This window comes from Lepisma saccharinum, chromosome 4, assembly GCF_977018435.1.
Source record: "Lepisma saccharinum chromosome 4, izLepSacc3.1, whole genome shotgun sequence".
NCBI classification, from domain to species: domain Eukaryota; kingdom Metazoa; phylum Arthropoda; class Insecta; order Zygentoma; family Lepismatidae; genus Lepisma; species Lepisma saccharinum.
In genome coordinates, this window is record NC_139232.1 from 45875071 (window position 1) to 45892410 (window position 17340).

At 37.4% G+C, this 17340-nt stretch overlaps 2 protein-coding genes across 2 annotated transcripts in view; one reads left to right on the forward strand and one right to left on the reverse strand.

Annotated features, from left to right (window-relative positions):
* The window catches only part of LOC145986439 (uncharacterized), a 50469-nt gene extending 41927 nt beyond the window's left edge, over positions 1 to 8542 (reverse strand). Inside the window, exons 1-2 of the mRNA XM_083120456.1 lie at positions 8130 to 8542; positions 1276 to 1362 (exon numbers count right to left, since the gene is read on the reverse strand). Of these exons, the coding sequence (XP_082976582.1) occupies positions 1276 to 1362; positions 8130 to 8131 (89 nt within the window). The 5' untranslated portion in view covers positions 8132 to 8542. The remainder of the gene's footprint in view (positions 1 to 1275; positions 1363 to 8129) is intronic.
* A 4541-nt stretch (positions 8543 to 13083) lies between these two features.
* The window catches only part of LOC145986441 (ATP-binding cassette sub-family F member 3), a 45207-nt gene continuing 40950 nt past the window's right edge, over positions 13084 to 17340 (forward strand). The window contains exons 1-3 of the mRNA XM_083120458.1: positions 13084 to 13379; positions 13784 to 13892; positions 16656 to 16827. Coding sequence (XP_082976584.1) covers positions 13307 to 13379; positions 13784 to 13892; positions 16656 to 16827 — 354 coding nt within the window. The 5' untranslated portion in view covers positions 13084 to 13306. The remainder of the gene's footprint in view (positions 13380 to 13783; positions 13893 to 16655; positions 16828 to 17340) is intronic.

Consider the following 17340-nt stretch of genomic DNA (forward strand, 5'->3'; position numbering starts at 1 on the left):
GCAGTCCTAATTGGACTGGCAGACCCACCTTGTTGGCGCAGGTCTCAAATTTTTGCTTCTAACAGGAAACAATGGTAATGCTACCTGAGCAGCTAAGACCTGTTCTTCTGCACAAAATACAACCCACAACCATGGGAGCTTCCACAATTATCATACCATCCTTTTTACTTCTAACTACCTTTAATTAGCATGAATGAATTGAAATCGTTTCAAACCTTTGAAGAACAAAGTTCACACCACATGTAAGTATAAACTTCATATTTTAAGATTATTTTAAAATGTAAACTTCAGTGATTTTGTAAAGATTTAAGAAAGTCAAGATCTTCTAGCTTTCAGAAATGTATGCATTACTTGTTGACATCAAATTCCAATTTTTCAAGAAAGATATTATCAACCAATATTGGCTACCAGTTTATATGTAAAAATGTCGATAACTTGACCATTTTATTTATAAAAAAAATAATATATATATAACCACACACATATAATCAGGATATTGTATCGTAAGTGTATGGCACTAACTACCTCAGTCAGTCCCAAGTTCAACTTCTGGCATGGGCGTTGCTTTGTGAGCATCTCTTCCTCATTCAGCTCCTGTTTATCACATTTGCATATAACCAGGAGCGTAAAAAGACACATAGCACATCTACAGATCAAATAGTAAAAAATTGATGTTTCACTAACTTCCCACCAGCATCATCAAGGTAAAAATGGGGCCTAAAATGGGTAAAGATGGTAGGCAGAGCAAGAGTGTACTGTGATTTTTTACAATCCTGGTTACATGTGCAGGTAAGGTGAACATGTTCTGTTCAGCATGCAGTGTCAGATTCTACTTATGTGAATTCAACCTCATCATACTTAACCTTTAGAGGGCAGCTGGTGTACAAATCTTCCTGTCCATAGGATCGATGCTAGAAGTAATTTTCCGGATTTATTTCCATAAGTTAGCAACACTGCTGATCTTATACATTATTATATTTTCCAACAAGAACTATCAGCTTATTTTCAATGAAACTTTGCTACACACTATTTTTTCATTCACTTTGCGGTGGACACAGGGGCATGCCTAATACCATTCTTTTTGTAAAATATAAATCTCACCTCCCGTAAAGGCATCTCAGGGGAGGGGGGAGAGAAGGATTTCATCTCTACGATTTCAAGCACCCACTTGAAAAGTCCCACCAGAAGAGGCTATATATGCATGCTGCAAAAAGTTAAAATCTAAAAAGGCATACATTTAAAAAAAAATACAAATATTGTAATTTCCATACATACTCCTCTGAAATGCTCCGCTTCATATTATCTTCAGCCAAGTTACAATCTTCTTGAGCCATACACACTAGATGACATTGTACATAATCCCTGTAATGACAACAACAAAACAACTGTAAAGAGCCTATCTCTACATATAACCAATCAGCATATTAGATGCAAATTTTTCTAAAAGTAAAATTAGATCAAAGAAATAAAATTTTAAAAGTATGGGTATGGTTCTGTTTGAGTTCACTTTTTTATTATGCAAGGCTAATTGGGACTGAACTTATGGTTTAAAGTAGGATCTAAATCACTATGTGCCTCCGCCGGGTTTCACGGTTTTAAAATTTATCCATCTAAAATGAACATACATGAATTTCAACTTCTAGCATGACTATTGGTGCTTTACATTTAAATTACACACAAACATCAACAATCTCTCTTTTCATAGACCATACTCAGCAAGTAAAGATTTCACCTAACCAAACTTTATTTGAGACCAGTACTGGTAAGAGTACCTTAAGGAGGATATAAGAAATTAAATTGTATAAAATAGATACAGATAGACTAGGTGTATCAATCAGGGTTGGCATTTTACCTGGTTTTTTTCAACCAACCCGGGTGTTTTTTTTTTCAGATAAAACCTGGGCAAAACTGGGTTTTATGGGGTTTTTCAGGTGATGTTTAAAAATATATATTTTAAAAATGAAATACATTTCTCCCCTAGTAGTAACGTATCGTAACATTCAATTTGTATTGCTTTATACTCTGTCCCAGAAAACTCTGGAGCAGGCAAAAGAAAACAAGTCTCGGTGCAAGTAGTGATGCAAGACAGCTCCACATGAGAGCAAATAGGATTGCATGAAGGGGAGAGAGAAGCGACTGCAGATACCAGCCTTCACAGCAGTGTGTACTGCTTCGCTCTGCCCACTCGATTTCCTCCCCTTTTCTAACGATATGTGTGGCCTTGCTCCAGAGATAACTGAGATAGGGAGTAGTTGACTGAATCAAAGCAATTTATATTTCTGTTAACATATTCTTTCTAAAATATTTGTCCAAGAGTTTGATTCTACTCTTCCTGGAGATGTAATAGTTAATACTATTGCTTTGTGATAAGTTTTCAGGGTTGCATTACTTGAGGAGGCATACTTTTGTGTATCCAACAATCAAACTACTGGGAGGGGGGAGAGTAATTTATTTCATATGCCGTAGACCATTAAATAATCCAAAATACTATGCAACACAATATTTTAAATCTGCTTCAATACAGTTTGTTCACAGTTGTGTTTTCCCATAATTTTTCTGTTTGTTTCAAGCATAAATACCTCCTACGTGTATTAACATTGCCAAATTATAAGTTTGCCATTATTAACTGTCTGGCTGATTTAGTTCAATGGAATACCTTATACATCCTCCAATATATCTGGCTGCTACAAAAATGGCAATTCGCATGGTCAAAACATTGGTGACCCCCAATTTGGTCCCCAATGTTCCCCAAACATGCACTATATTTCAAAACATTTATTGTCAAACGATAGCTTAAGTGATGCCCTAAAATTCTTAGAAGAGTTTATTTTCTTAATCTCCAAATATGTAGTTCAGGCATTTGAAAGTGTCATCAGAATTTGGAATCTACCTCAGCACATGAAAAACCATTTTTTTATCTGCAATCTTGAAATGCTTTGAACAAATGTAAATGCAAAACAAAATCATTCCCGAGGTGTATCTAGTTATGATTAATTTCACGTTTGCAAAAAATCAAGGTCCCTGCTAATTGGAACTTACTTTCTGGATGCCCCTCGTATAAATCAGTAGATGAAATGTGAAAATTTAGCAGGGCTGGCAGAGAAACGTCAATTACTGAAGAAAGTGATATGCTTTTAAGACTGAATGGTTTGTGTAATTATAATATTAAAATATTTACATATTTATTATTAGTATTTTATTTCAAAACATTGCACATTAACTTCACTCAGTGACAGATTAATATCCATCTCTCACGAGTTTAAACAGGCAGGACAGAGAGGGGTGTTAATTGTAATACGAATGTTGCAGAAAACTTGAGGTTAGGAGCATGCGATTATCAAATTTTTATAACGTTTACCAATGCAGATTTCTGTTTCACCTTTTTGTGATACTATTCAACATACTATATCTTTATTTGTTGGATTCTTCTTGATATTGATAACTTGTGCAAAACCAATATTAAGCCAAGGGGAAGAAAGAAAACCTTTGTAGAGATTGCTACATTAAATACGGTTAAGTAAGCCAGAAGAGTAATAAAATTCCAGCAGCATATTTGCAGTGGTGCAGCAGACTAAGGCTCCGTTTATGCATGTGATTTTTGTTGGATGCTCCATTTGACAAACGTCGTAAACGACAACAAATGTCATACTGGAACATCCAAGAAACATCGGATTCTTAAGAGTGCAATGCATGCAATTTTTGTCGGATGTCGCAGAATGACAAATATGAAACTGCTACGTTTGACAAAAATCGCATGCTTAAACAGAACCAAAAAGTTTGTTCAATGAAATGTGGTACCACAGCAGACAAACTCGGATGCACAAGGCTCTCTGTTCATGCATGCCATTTTCATCAGATATTGCAGTCCGAAGACATCCAAAAACAATCAATTCCATAACTGTGCCATGCATGCGATTTTTGTCGCATGTTGTAGTAGTGATACATTTTGTCGAAGTTCAACGTTAGTCGGATGGCGATATCCGACAAATATCATATGCATCAACTGAGCCTAAAATGTTCATCTCACAAATGCTGTACCATGACATTCGACAAATTACAGGGTTGCATAGTGCCCTTATTTGTTTCCATATTCCTTCAGAATGTCTGACAAAATGCCATACTACGACGTCCAACAACTATCAGACGGTGCCACAGTGGTATCCGCCCCCCCTTTCCAAAACTCCAAATCCCTCTTTTGTTGACAGTCCTGTCCTCTTACTACTCCCATACAGACAAGAAAATATGATAATGATAATGCAATGCATTTTCCACATAATATTTAGAGGCTTATCATTTTTTCTGTCCCTCCAGAAATCTATCTCTCCCTCCCCACCTCCCATCACTAGTTTCTCGCACTGTAATTGTATTGTGCATAAAAGAGACCTAAAAGTTGATGCTCAGACTTAGCAACAAGATTTTGTGTTCCCATGTAGTGCTTCATAACGACATCTTTCAAAGCAAATGCCTGCACATTCATTCCATCGCATAAAAAAAATTCAATCAAGACAAAATATCCTGGCTTTTTTGACCTCTTAAATTCCCTGACTTTTCTCGGTTTTCCAGGTCTGTCGCCACCCAGATTGTAGAGCATAGCATATTGGGGTAAACATGGGGAAAATCAGTTTTTCATCCACCATCTTGAAACAAATTGTCAATTTTGCTCACAAGTTTTCTAGCTTCAGATATAATTTTAGCTAAATAATTCTAAATTTACAGCAGTTATCATAGTCATTAGGTAGATAACTTATTCCTCTCTGTCCATCCATTGCTCCTCCTAAATCACGCACCATATTTTAATAATTTTATTGTCAAATTATAGTGCAAGTACATAATACTCCTGTAAGTTTCATGCACAAAGCTAACATTGTGGTAATTATGACAATACATGACTTACGTGGCTATAGAGCAACTACCCAGACATGAAAAACATTTTACTGCATAGGCAAGCAAACTATTAGGAGTGTTCCGATTTAATTATGCCACAATGTAATGACATTTCAATAAAATGTACTCAATTCTCCATTATAATGCTTAAACATGCAAAAATGTATTGTATCAACTGATCATCTGAGATGAAACTATGATGTGCCACAATGGTTTCCTCCACATAAGGAAGTGACTGATAACCAAAGTGCTCCCACATTTCAAAAATGATAAGCTTTGTTCAAGTATGCAGCATCAATCAATGCAAACGTTCTATCTAAAAAAAAAATCTGATATACTACTTTTTCTTTTTTGTTTCTTGGATACATAATCATTTTGTGTTAAAAGTCCATTTCTAGCATGATTTGAGGAAAATAGAATGAAAAAAACACTATGACTTGTACTACATTCATTATTTTTAGTATTATAAGCTCTGCTAAGCCTTTTCTTCACAAGTTTTCCAAAACATTTTGACAATCATAGAACCTCACAAGTATTTAAAGCACTAACGTAAAGCATTTTCTTGGGGGGGGGGGGAAACCCCTTTTGACTGTTTTTTTTTTGTGGGTTTTTCTGAAAAACCCATATTGGAAACACTGGGCTGGGCCCACCCCGGCCAACCCTGGTATCAATCCTTAAATTCTGTTGTTTTGAAGTATCTCAGATGATGAAATAAGACCTATATAACAAGAATAGCAACAAAAATAATAGAACTAAATTTTATATGAATTGTGATTTTGTGTGCACTTTAAAATAACCTGTACATTAGGGTAGTCCAAATTATTATATCAAAAACTGAAGTAGCTCAAAACATTTCTCCACATACCTTATTTTTATCCTCCGGTACAGACTTATTTGTGTGTAAAATTTTAACATGATTGATGCACATTTGGAGGTCGCCCCATTGTTCACATTTTTTTTCACTCTCAGGATAGATCCCAAGTTATTGCACAGAAAAAACTGAAGTAATTCAAAACATTTTCCTGCACATGTTATTTTTGTCCTCTAGTGCTAACTAACCAGTGTAAAATTTTAATTTAATTGATTCTTGAATCTCGCACTATTATAAGCATCTTTATTTTTTGAAGATCGATTATGTCATCATTTACTCTGGGATCTTTGCCAGCTAAATGCATCCGATGTTCAGAAAGTTGAAATAAGGTAAATTATTTGCCACATGCTCTTGATATCCAGCAACCATGGGATGATTATAAAGAAGTTCTGTTCCTCTATCTTTTGTTTCTTAGAGGAAGAAGTAGAATAGAGCCATTATGAGCTCCTCGTCCAAACCACTGTGCTATGTGGATGAGTCTGTTTGTTTAAGTTTTTGTTTTACTTAATGCAAAGAAAGGCTAATCAGGACTGGACCTACAGTTTAAAATGTGATCTGAACCACTATGTGCCTCCACTGGGTACGAACCCGGGACCCCTTGATTACAAGGTGACAACATTGCCAGTATATCATCGGAGAGGCCTCTCTGTGGCTGAACAGGGAACTATATACTGGGATATTCCTATTTCAACATTAATTGCTGTTGGCCCCATGAAAAATTAGGAAGATAACTTACTTAGATTTGTTTGGGAGCTGGAAAGGAACAGTGAAACGAAGCACCTATTGGAATTTGAACCATCTTGAATGATATTCTGTTTCTGACTGGCCTCAAGACTTATATGAATTGCATTGTGGCTACCAAGACTTACAGAGCATTCTGGACACATCTTTGGTTCCTTTTGGAACATTTGCTTGCATGATCAAATGTGACCACACAAAGGAGAAAATGATTCAGAATTTACACCTTCCAAGATCTTTGAACCCTGCTCGACATCTGCAGATCACAGATGAAGTGAACAATCTGAAGTTAATGAACCTTGTGACACAAAGGACCTCATTATTCTTTGATGTATTGATGGAGGAAGGTAAAATCTCAAATCTTTCTGCGGAAACACCTGTTTTCAATTAACTTCATCATATGATCTCACGGATCAAAGTAGTGAATGACACAGCTGACTGAGGCATTGTCCAAATCGAAAAGTGTGATGAAACTTGGATAAGAAATGAAGTGCTTCTTCATATGGTAGCAAATCACAGGAAAAAAAGTTTCCAATTCCATCAAAAACAAATTTAATGTCATATGTTTCTAAATGTGCAGTTCTTAAATAAACATACCCAGGCCTCAATCTTTGTCAAATATATAGGCTCTTCTGTTTAGTCTGAAGTTTTTTGATCAAGTGATACATATAGCTTAATTACATAGATAATAATAATAATCCGTTGCGCAACAGCCCATGAAGGGCCTAGGCATACCTACCGACTGCCGATCTCCCTCCCACGCTTTCCTTCGTCACCTCTAAGCGTGGAGATCTTCAACCAGTATTGGAATAGTCGGGGGGTCAGCCCGACGTATCCCCAGCCGTTATAATAGGTCTTCTCGACCGGATTACGCTCACTCACTCAGAGCTCCCCAATTTCCTCATGATGGTGGGTTGCCACCGGCCCTATACGCAGGCCGAATAAATTCCGACCAGAGTATCCTTCAGACACCTGTAACTTCTGAGTTTCGTCAATTTTTGACATTTGTACTTACCTATCTGCTTCGCGGATCATTTTTTAACGTTCACGTTTTTTTGATAATTTTTTTTTAAAAAAAGTGTTTTTGTAACTGAAGAACGTACGTTTCCGCAAATGGTTTGTGGGGCTATGTGTCAATGGTTCGTGGGGCTATGCGTGAATGGAGTGTGGGGCTATGCGAGAATGGTGTGTGGGGCTATGCATGTTTTTATTGAAACCAATTTTTAACTATTGTAACCTATTGTGACCCTACCTAATCTAACCTTACCGGAAATGGTTCGTGGGGCTATGCGTCAATGGTTGAATTTCCGCTATGAAACATTCCCACATCAGACAAAACACCTTCCAGATGTTAGACAATACTACAGGAACTTATTACGGTAAGTAGTTTCTTCTGTAAAAATAAATAAATGTGTCCGAAGGATAGTAAACTAGTACCACAATGTCAGGGTCTTAGGTTCGAATCCAGGGCAAGGCTTGAACATTTCTTTCAATCTATCCATCTGCATCTTGTGTGTAATCAATAGAAATATGTCAACTTCCACTAGTCAACAGAGGAAAATCATAATAGTCTTTAATTAAGAGCAAAAAATCAAATATATTCTACAAATTTACGGGTTTCACAATCCATACTTACATCACATGATTGAGATTTCCGACGCGTGGACTATCTCGTTCAGTTGTGTTCTCGTTCCAGTTAAATATGTAGAGATTGAAAAAATGAATTTAAACAATACTATAGTTTATAATGAGGAAGTATTTTCTTACATATACAAAGTTAACTACTTTAAGTTCTTAGCAAAAAAAAAAAAAGGCCTTCTAAGGTGTACATTTCTATCATTGACCAGTCCAACAGCAAGTGTTCGTTCATTATTGATTCAGCAATGAAACATTCATACTGTACTTATTTGTATTCTTGTGCAATGGAAATGTCGGTTCTACTTTTTCTCTTAATCGTTGTCACGTTTCAGTTACATTATCATTGCACGAACACAATTTTTTAAGGACTTGTTACCGGTGAAAAATTCACAACTGACCGGAGGTAATCTGTGCCGGAGATGTCTCAGAACAGAACGAATTTTTACCTTCATTATTTTCGTGCGTCATCGCGGTTCTCGACAAATTTGGGGTGTGCGGGACAGATTTTTTTTTCGTCGGGACGAGATTGGGACGGGAATTTTTCTAAATCCCTACATTCGGGACGGGAAAAAATCGAAATTTCTGAGAAAGCCGGGAAATTTTCGGGACGGGGAAATGTTCGAAATTTCCCGAAGCTCTGAAAATCTTGAATTCTACACGTCATTTTCAACTTCAAAGTGATTGTTTTTGCATTTCTGGAATAAAAATAAACAATTTTCGATAAGCTCAAGACGCTTGCAATGCAGAAAACTTCGAGAATTAACACCTTTTTAAAATGACCTTTCGGTATTTCCCGACTGCTCGGAATCCCGAAAGATCGGGTAGTAATTTCCTGAAGTCGGGATCGGGACGGGAATTTTTTTTCCCGATCTCGACTTTTCGGGATCCCGCACACCCCTACTGTGCGGGATAGAATTTTATGGGTTGAGACGAATTTTTTTTTTAAATCAAGACATTCGGGACGGGAAAAATTCGCAATTATCCGACCAAGTCGGGAACTGTTCAAAATTTTCCGAAGCTCTGGAAATCTACACCTTATTTTCACTTAAAGTGATTGTTTTTGCATTTCTGGTACAGAAACTAACAACTTTCGAAAAGTTCCAGACATTTACAATGCAGAAAACGTTGAGAATTAACGATTTTTTAAAATGACCATTCGGTATTTCCCTACTGCTCGGGATCGCGAAAAGTCGGGAATTCATTTCCCGAAGTAGGGATCGGGACGGGACTGTCCCGACTTTTCGGGATCCCGCACACCCCTACTGTTGATAGAAAATAAGGTTCAAAGTAATTTTAAGGGTATGCGGAATCCCAAAAAGTCGGGACTGGGATCGGGAAAAAAAATTTCCGTCCCGATCCCGACTTCGGGAAATTACTTCCCGACTTTTCGGGATCCCGAGAAGTCGGAAAATATCGAATGATCATTTTAAAAAGTAGTTAATTCTCAACGTTTTCTACATTGTAAATGTCTGGAAATTGACGGAAATTATTAGTTTTTATTTCAAAAATGCAAAAACAATCACTAAAGGTGAAAATGACGTGCAGAATTCGGGATTTTCAGAGCTTCGGAAAATTTCGTTCAATTCCCGTCCCGAAAACTTCCCGACTTAACCGTGGAAATGGCGAATTTTTCCCGTCCCGAATGTCGGGATTTAAAAAATTTCCCGTCCCGACTCAAAAAATATTGTCTCGCGCACCCCTAGTTATTTTTGTTAAAAAAAAATAAAGGTTTGAAAACTGGAAAAATAAAACAAGAAAGACCGTGTAACGTGGTGGATACAACGGGAGGCAGGGAGGGAATTGGCCACAAAGTTTTAAGGTTTATTATTATAATTTATAAGTTAGGAGTACCTTTTTACTGCTGAGACCTGAGAGAGGAGCAACTAATAAAGAATATGATTTGTGCTTTCCGCAAACGGAACAGTTAATTTAGCAAGTAATTACGGACAGTGTATAACCGGATTGCGTTAAGAGTGGCTGATGTTGTGAAATGTGATGTCGTCATGAACTCCGACTCAACTCTCACAACTGATAGGTTGTGCAACTTTTCTATGATCGCGTTCGGCGGAGTGAACCGCCCGGAGCGGCTAGTGATTCGGTGCTACGAACGGCACGGTAAGTACTGAAGGCTCAGCGATCGGGCGCTTTTGATCGCCTGGGAAGTAAGCTCGCTGCAATGAACCCTTTTAGTACACATGGCGGAGCAGACGACGCGGAATCCACGATATGCTACAAATTACTATTCTATGATATAGTTTACACCGTCACAACTAGTGCAGAAATTCATAGTCGTATACAAGCAAATAAGTGGCCCTATACGTATATATATTATTTAGTTAAAAATAGAACGTTATTCGCAAGCTTTTCTGTTTCAAAAGTAGCCGCGACTTGAAACTAATATCTATACGCGAGAGGCATAGCACGGTCAGTATGTACACTGGGGTCCATGAGTATTACCGTGCAAATTGTCCATCAGCATGTTCGTGCACTTTATTTAACCCAATAAGAGCTTCAAGAATTAAAATAAAACTCAAAACAAGCTGTTGACAACTTCTGCACCAGCATACATAAAAAACCATCACTTAAAAACACATAGGATGTATGAGAAACATTAATGAAAATATTCATGGACAATTTGCACAGTAATATTCATGGATCCCACTGTACACATCTCATAGGTTTCGGCAGGCCCTTGAGTGTGTGTGTGTGTGTATATAGAGGGAGGCTATAGTTTAAATGTTTTTATTATGTGTTAGATTGTAATTCTATTAATAATGGTCAATCAAAATCCATACTTATATTAATCTTACATTCGTATTTTATCTTTATTTTGTTTATGTTGCTATACCCAGGATTTTTTAAAGGAAGAGGAGTAGATCCGAAAATGTTTAACAAATAGGATCAGAAATCCTGTGAAGTTCATTGAATTAGATTATTATTTTTTTTATTTGCTTTTCTTGCAAGTTTGTCTAATCGCGACGATGAGGATGAGCGATGATGTGAAATTGATGTGAAGGAATGCACAGAAAGCCTATGCCAAAGCTGGAAATCGAACCTAGAACCCCTTTTCGTCGTAGCGCGCTGTGCTAACCACTTATGCCAGGACCAGTGAACAAGAACGATAATTCTATGTTTAGAAAAATATGTGTTTGTAAATTAAATGATACGTGTTAGCAATGATTATCGGGGGTGGCTCAAGATAATGTTTTTACTCGGGCAAGGTTGATTTCTTGCGCTCTCTACTTTTCACCCTGCCATCCCCTCCCAACTTTCTACCCTCCACTTTACTCCAATTTATGGTTTTATTTTGAAATATTATGTCTTTAAGCATGTGTTACATGATTTTTCAATGTTATTTTCGTAATTTTTTATAGGTTATAATAATAGTAATAACCCGTGGATCGACAGCCTTTGAAGGGCCTTGACCTATCTCTCGACTGCCAGTCTCTCTCTCACAATCCTACCTAGAGGTGTGCAGATCTTCAATCAGTAATGGGGGTGACGTGGGGTCAACACGTCGAACCCCCAGTCGTAGCTCCCCAATTTCCTTACGGTGCTGGATTACTACCGGTCCCATTCACAGGCCGAAAAAACAGAGACTGAACCCAGGCAGACTCTAACCCATGGCGTCCCGCAGTCGGAGTTCGACTGTTGGAAATTTTAACATTTTAATATTTCATAGTTCGAGGATGGGCATGGCCCGTTCCCTCGTTACGGGCCTGGGTCTCGGCCAGTGCTTAAAGTTGTTTCATTTAATAGCACTAATGCCACAACTGAATGTACACGATGACTACTGCTACTACTACTACTAGCATGCTACTAGCATTCTACTAGCATAGCTATGCTACTAGTAATAATAAATGAATATTAAAATAACAATCGTTTGATTTCATTCATTTTACTTTGCTTTATAAACCAATTCGACCAATTGCTGTTGTTATTATTATTGCATCCAAAGTAAATATATAAACGCAAGACGTGTCACGTCTGTCGCTCTCATCTTCTTCGGTTTTGTTCACAATAGCAGTACAGTTGTGTTCCTTCGTAAGAAAACTGAATTATCGCATAATGTTCCTTTTCATTTTAATCTGCTATTCTAACAAAGAAAAGAAAATTATCGGACTCTGGTATATTACACAAGGGGGAAAATTATAAGGCCGCAGATGAACCAACTACAGAAAAAGAGGCATTTCATAGCACATAACTGACAGCAATAGGAAATAATTCTCCTCCTAGAAGCTTATCTTTCGAAGCTTTGCGATTAACATCTACCAAGAATAAAATGCGATAAACGAAACCTGTCTTGTCAGCACTAAATGTCTGGCACCTACTGACTGCCCGCCGACGGGAGATTTTCCGTTTCCCTCTTCATCTCGTTTGCAAGAATTAATGTAACAAGAAATTATATAAATAAAATAGACTTCCAATGTTGTGGCAGGAATTGAGATCCGGTACCAAACTGATTTGCCAGAATGCAGTTTTGGTGCTTCCGCCTCACTTTAAGCACTGGTATCATTACGCGATAGAGGCGGATCCCACTTTAAAACTGTAACTCCAGTACCGATTAGCTTATCTGTGCATAAAGTGGGCTTAAAACATCTCTAAAACCTGTTAAAAAAAACTGTAAAAGGGTCCTAAGTTGCAAACTTTTGACAACAGCGCTTCTTCTTCTTCCAGGACGACGGCAATGTTGCTCATTTGTCTGCAGCAGACGAAAATCGGTCGTGGGATGCGATCACTGAGCTGAAACGTTCGAAGAAATTCCAGTTTTCCGGTAATCGCTCGCAAGTGAGCTGCTCCGTATCGGCTAGTCCTCCGAACGCAGCCAGCTTTGAATGTTCACACAGCTATCGACCAGGGCAAGACGCCATTAACGAGCAATTACACATTCAAAAAGTAGTTGGGAAAGTTGAGCTGCAAGTGCATCCACTGTGGTAGTTGCGGAACTGTTGTGCCGAGTAGATACGGCCATTCTGTGGCCGACGCCGAAGTTGTACAGTATTCTGTGGCTCTGCCTTGCGTGTGTGGTGGTGTCTCATTTCCACGGTAGAAGGAACAGAGAAATTATGAAGAAAATTTAATTTCTGGAATATTGAAGTAATTTTGACATTAGCACATATTTTACAGACTGTAGCTGTGACTGCCTTAGCTTTGTTGAAGATTCTGTACAGCAATATGGCAGATTGCGGTCCCTTTATCAAAACAGAATTTCCACTAATTAATGATGATTTATATCAGTACGTTGAAGGTACGTATGACATGCAATCCAGTATGTTTATTAACTATTCACTCCACTTTTTTTATTTAACTATAATATCAGAATACGGCCATATTAACACATGAAGTCTAATTTACTTGCCTGAAACATGTTTCTGTAGTTATTTACAGTTATCTTAACATGCTTATTAGTTAATGCATTTAATACTAACCATAAATGAAGAATCTTAATTTTTTGTGCTCAAGAGATTCGTTTCATTTGCGTTCGTAATTATCCTCCAATTACAGCATGAATGGCATGGGGGTCTCAGAATTCTTGTGACATTTGTTTTTTATCTAATCATTTTTCATTCTAATTGCTGCAGTTAATCTAAAGAGGCGGAAAAAAACATATCGAAATACAGTCAACTTATTTAAGAAAAATTATGTTTTCAGATATCTTAGCCAGTGCGGCAGATGACTTTGAAGACAGCGATGAAGTATATGAAGCAATTGGTGGTGTTCTGCATGAGGTTGCAGAAGAAAAGACAGAAGTCGAAATCAGGTAAATGGAATAGATGACAGTGTGTGCCTCCTTGAAAAAGGTGCATTGATTGTGAAACAAAAACACAATGATGATGTATAGGTATGGTAAAACTGTCAGTGAAATTTCGGAATCTCGTAGAAGTGTTTTCTCGCATTTTTCAATGTAATTGGCTGCTAATTCATGTATTTTTCTATAATAATGTCAGTCCGATGCACGAAAGCTGCCGCCTGCATTTCCATCCATGGACTTGAACCGGATATTACGAGCATCTGATGATGTAATCCCCTAGTAAGTGTTTCCAAACACACAGTTTTTCACTATTGCCCAACCTAAAGCAACCTAACCTTACCGTGATTGTGCGTGGGGCTATTGTGAATGTTTTTTGTGGCTATTTGTGGATGGTCATACTATCCCAAATGGTTTTTGGGGCTATGTGGGAATTTTTCTGTTAGGAAGGTTAAAACACAATGCTAGTCAATATTTTCCCGCCATTTTGCATGTTCAGGAAGCGAGAAAAGAACAAACGATAATTACTCGATATGTCGACAATAGATACTAATTTCGTTAAAAGAAGCGAAATCCCTTGTTAAACAATCTTTCGCAATGCAGAATAAGTAAGTATGAATGTCAACAATTACAGAATAAACTAGTTACAGCTGATTCCCGGCTTTGACAGTTTTACTGATGTATATACATATGTTAGTCCTCCGTTGTTATATGTGTGAGCGTGGTGCTCACCCTATGATTTAATTGTAAGTTTCTCAGGATCAGGTAATATCACTTTCTGGGTCTTTTGTAATGTCTATGGCCAGATGATACCACTTAAAGGTTGTGGCATTGTTCTCAGTCTGTGCAGACATGCCATTTTGATGCTAGTCCGTGTTTCGTGCGCGCCGCACACCAACTGCGTAATCATTTGCTGCACACATTTTATTTTCATATTGTATCACTGTTTTCTTGTTTTGAGTCTTCGGTAATGATTTTATTTCATTTATTTATTTGTCCATCACAGGACCGAAGTCCCTTTTATGCTGAACATAATATGCACAAATGTTAATACATAAAATAATATTAAAATTTTTGATAGTGTGACAACATATTATAAATATAGTTAAAACTCATTTACAATCAAATCCAATAAAATAGAAAGTTTTACAGAATTTTGGGCTTAATTAAAGATGACGGGAGTGTTCCCCGATTTGTTTGAAATTTTGTATACTTTCTACATGAGGCCTCCTGAACATAAATCTGACATTACAATTTCCCGGTCACGCCTGTGACTTGAAAATTTCAGGTAATGTTAGGTTAGTTTTGGCAAACATACTTCAAATAACACTAAACTTACCTTCAAAGTCTGTAGTGTTTACAATCCAATGATGGATACAATGTTGCCACACTTAAAATCCACACTCAACATATTCCTCTCCTTCCTGGTTGTCGTTATCACCGTCACTGTTGTTCTGCTCATCGCGTTCTTGTAACCGATCGTACAGCTGTCCTGCATACTGTGTGGCAACACTGTAGACATCCCAACTCAGTGGCTACATTCCACAAAACATGGCTTCCTCACTTCTTTCCGGAGAAATATTGCCATTATGAAAAGCAATATATTACCTTACACACCTAATATCCAAATTTCAAACAGTTACCGGGAGAATGGCGGTGTAGAAAGGTGTTATCTTCCCTTCTCTAAAAGGTGTTATATGGAAGTTTATTCTCTCTAACATCTAGGACTATAGTCAATCTTGTCTTACTAATTTACATAAAAACATTAGACCATTAAAAACTCTTCCGTCTTTTTATTTAATAAAAAGGAGCAATTTTACAATACCGGAGGCCTCTACAATTTCTTTCATATTTGGCATAATCGTTAATCGAGGCCTCGTAATCATGAATCTGAAGTTAAAATGTGGGCCTCGCATTTTGAAAATGGGAAATAAGCGGAAATAATGTTTTTTTCGAAATACGTGTGAATTGTTTTACAAACTGAATTTTAACTATGCTTGCCTAACCTAACGTAACCGTACTTGGAATGGTTCGTGGGGATATCAGGAAAATGTTTGCTGGCGAAGTGTGAGCACATACATTAACAAAATCTGAGTTTGTAGCACTATAACGGCAAACAATTTTTACTCACGGAAGATGCCATTTTCGGAACATAACAATTGAGCACTCGAAGCTCTGTTGCCAAACTTACCTCTGTTCATATCATGAAACATGGTTTCCATGCTTGTATACAGAGAATGATCGCGGTAATTGAAAATATTATTTTACAACTTCTACACGTCAATTAACAATTTCTACAGGTCACCCCCACATGTTAACCTCAGATACTTCATCGGGACTACGTATTTCATGAGTATAAGAAGTAGGGTAGAAATTACTGCAGTGTCCAGCATTGTAAAATCTTATCAATAAAAATTATACATTTTTAACTGCAAAGTAAACTAATTTTCAAGTGGAACCTGGTAGGCATTATTCTCTTGCTGTACAGTTGTTTTAGTGTGCTTTTAATATGTATACATTCGAGGAATATCAGCTAAAAAGCAGGCTCAACCACGATTCGAACCTGGGTCTCTGTTATACCAGGTATAGGTCCTGCTCAAACCTGTGTTTTTTCGATGAAATTTGTATGCAGTGCATCTCTTCTGCATACCAGATCATAAGGTAATTAATAAGTTGTGTAGAATAGATTACCTTCTATAAGTTGACGATTTCACAATGTTTACTTGTTATGAACTCTTGACTGATTCTTGATATTTTTCCTATTTCCCTACATAGGACTATCTGTGAAAAACTCTTGGACATATTGAGACCCAAAGCATCATTTGGCATTGCTGGTTCCACAAAAGTGTTGAATGCACCTGTACATCTTGCATCAATGGCTGCAAATTCAGAGAATAATATGGACGAAGTCAAAAGCATATGGATGATGCAAAGGGACGAGAGCTTGGTATGGATATATATTTTTTTTCCCCATTTAATGGAATCACGTGTCTTCTTCCAAAGTAAGTGTGTTTGATGAAATGTGACACACACCTACTGACTTGTGTGTAAAGTAGCCTAAGCTTGATAACAGTTTGGGTCTCTCTCATTAATCAGACTTCTCAGCTTTTTTTAAAGCAGGGAACCACAACACCATTATTTACACTATCTCCTATGTATATAGGAAAACAGATGAATTTTACTTTCATCAGTTTATGTTGGATTGCAATGTACACTTCTGTTCAGAGAAACTGGCACACACATTTGAGTTAAAGATCAGCTTTGGAGCCGATCGAGTGTGGCAGTACAGCCAAAGTACAGGTTCGGGAAAACAGCACTCGGCAGCGTTGTTTACCACTAAAGTTTTTCACCAGATGCAGGGAATTTTCTGACTTGCCGAGTTAAAAGAAACTACGGTTACAGGAAAACCTTGCATTTTAATTATTAATGCAATGCAGTGTCCAATTTTACAAGAGAATGG